General features: G+C 29.5%; 1 protein-coding gene across 1 annotated transcript in view; it reads left to right on the top strand.

Annotated features, from left to right (window-relative positions):
* Positions 1-2,500, top strand: part of Pex7 (Peroxin 7) — an 11,062-nt gene that overhangs the window by 7,488 nt on the left and 1,074 nt on the right. The window contains exon 8 of the mRNA XM_027361825.2: positions 1,321-2,500. This exon is cut by the window's right edge and continues 1,074 nt beyond it. Coding sequence (XP_027217626.2) covers positions 1,321-1,513 — 193 coding nt within the window. The 3' untranslated portion in view covers positions 1,514-2,500. The remainder of the gene's footprint in view (positions 1-1,320) is intronic.

The following is a 2,500-nucleotide window of genomic DNA, read 5'->3' as shown; positions in this document are numbered from 1 at the left end:
TAAGTAATTTACAGATCATTTTTGCCTTTTATGTATCATAATGATACAGTTGAAGAACTGTAAAGCACTTCAAAGTCATTTTACATACTGTGACTTTAATCATTGCATAGATATTTTTTGGGGTTAGCAATTATGGGTTTCACATGAGGACTTTAGATATGACCTATCAAAATGATTATCATTAGTAATGATGTATGTATTATAGATTAGTTTTTTAGAGATTTCTAGAGAATTTGCTAGTGCTATATTACATCATTGTTTCCCAACCAAGGTTCTAAGGGGTACAAAAAGGGTCCATCTTTAAGACAAGCAATTAATCTGTTGGTTACTCATATTAAAGAAACAGGAAGAAAAGAGCCATTGAATTAAAAATTCATTTGTATAAACGTCTTAAAGTTAGTTCTTTGATTTTTATATGTAGATATTTCAAGGAAGTGATCAGTTTTTTGTAGGGTTTATTCAAATGATTTGGGACATGTTTTCTTGTGCTTATGTTTGATTTTTGTTAACATATCATTGGAAAATGAAAAAGAATATTTTCTTTTGTTGATTAAATTTAGTATAAATTCACCTCCTTTATCCTTAAATAAGCTATAAATTTAAAGGGCGTACAAGGACACAGTAAAATTTTCTTAGTGGTGCGGGTGTAAAAAAGATTGGGAACCACTGGTTTACATAATTTAGTTCCTAGAGTTTGAAGCTAATCTAACAAAGTTTGAAGTAGAAAAATGAATTAGTAAATAGATATTAAGACACCATATCATAAAGCTCCTGCAATTATAGGAGCAAAAACCTTTGAATAAATGGGAAAGGATTTCTTTGTCAACTTTCCTTTTTTTATATAAAACATACAATACTCACTTATCCTTTCCCCTCTAACCATGATTGTTAATTCAGATTTATGATATAAAAGACTCCTGGCTGATATTATAGAATGTTCAAATTCAAAGCTCCCATACACATGTAAAAATATGAACCTTCTTTTTTGTATTTTCTTTCAAAACTACTTTGAGGTATCCCGTTCAAATTTACATTGAGACTGGTTATTATTGTTAATGGTTGTAGCTGTAGTGTAAATAGAAATTGAAAAAGAGTTTAATATTAGATATAAGGGTAAACAGTTACAGGTAAGATTATGTTATGAGACATCAGCTTAATTTTTGTTCATAAAGCAAATATATGCCAGCATTTTTACAAACATCTTTTTTTTGTATGTATGTGTATAATTTTTAATTGGCTTGTCCTTTGATGCTATTTTTCCAGGGAAGAACCTCTGATTTTACAATACTGGTATCTAATTTATGATTTTTCATATTTCAGAATATGGGACCATTCACTACCAAACCCCAGTTTATCTGTTTTGGAAACCCACAGTGAATTTGTCTATGGTTTAGATTTTTCAAACCATGTTGAAGGATTACTAGCAGACTGTGCTTGGGATCAGTCAGTTGGGATATACCATGTTCTTAAACCTGGAAACTCAGGACCACTTACACATGGAGGTGCAACATGATTATTACAATTTGTGGAGTACACTGAATGGATTATTTATTATACAATAGTAAGAAATTGTGCAATTTTATAAAGATGTTTAGTGTTACTGATATAGATTTGTTATATATTTCTACATGTGATTTTCTGTTGTTTATCATCCAATAGAGAGTAAGACAAGTTTATATGAAAAAATTTTCAAATATGTCAATGAGATCAGCAGCATGCAATTTGAAGAATGTGGGCCAGAGTTTGGTAGTATCAGAGCTCAAATATTGTTCCTGTATAAGAATCAGCAACAACAACAAAATGTGGTTTTAGCATCAAATATTATTATTGACAGTAAGCAGTTCTTATCAAGCAGCCCATAAAGATTACAGAGATATACACAAAGAATCTGTAAATGTAAATAGGTATTATTTTCCCCTAATAGTCGAAACAACTGTTAAATAAGCTGCATATACAGTACATGTTTGTTCAGTTACCCAATGGTAAAAAAAAAGGGGGACAAAGATATGAAGATGTAAGTAAGTGGGAATTAGAAAGTAAACATTGATATGTTGTTAAAAAAAGAAAAAAGAAAAAGAAAAAAAATAGGCAACACCATTAACATCACAGCAATATCCTCAAACCAGTCTGTTCTCTAAACTACAAGAATTCCATCAAATGAACTAAGTGATTAGAAAAAGTTATTTTATACAATGCCCATTTTAGATATAAAGTTTCAGTTTACCACCATTTTTGTTCTTTAGTTGCTGAACTTTTAAAATAGATATCCCACTTACTAAAGAAAAAATACTAGGGGCCAGAGTTTTAAAGATTTGTTACTTTGTAAATTTTTGTGTTTAGAGAATAGTGGTAGTGAAAAAGATACATATATTGTTCTGAAACATGCTTTATATGACAGAGAATATGTGAAAATATATATATGAATACGAATATTGATTATATGACATAGTATTTGTGAGTACAAGTATTGATTATCAAATTATAAGTGGTCTGTGTAAAT

Source organism: Penaeus vannamei, chromosome 3, assembly GCF_042767895.1.
Source record: "Penaeus vannamei isolate JL-2024 chromosome 3, ASM4276789v1, whole genome shotgun sequence".
NCBI classification, from domain to species: domain Eukaryota; kingdom Metazoa; phylum Arthropoda; class Malacostraca; order Decapoda; family Penaeidae; genus Penaeus; species Penaeus vannamei.
This window is presented reverse-complemented; position numbering and strand designations above follow the sequence as displayed.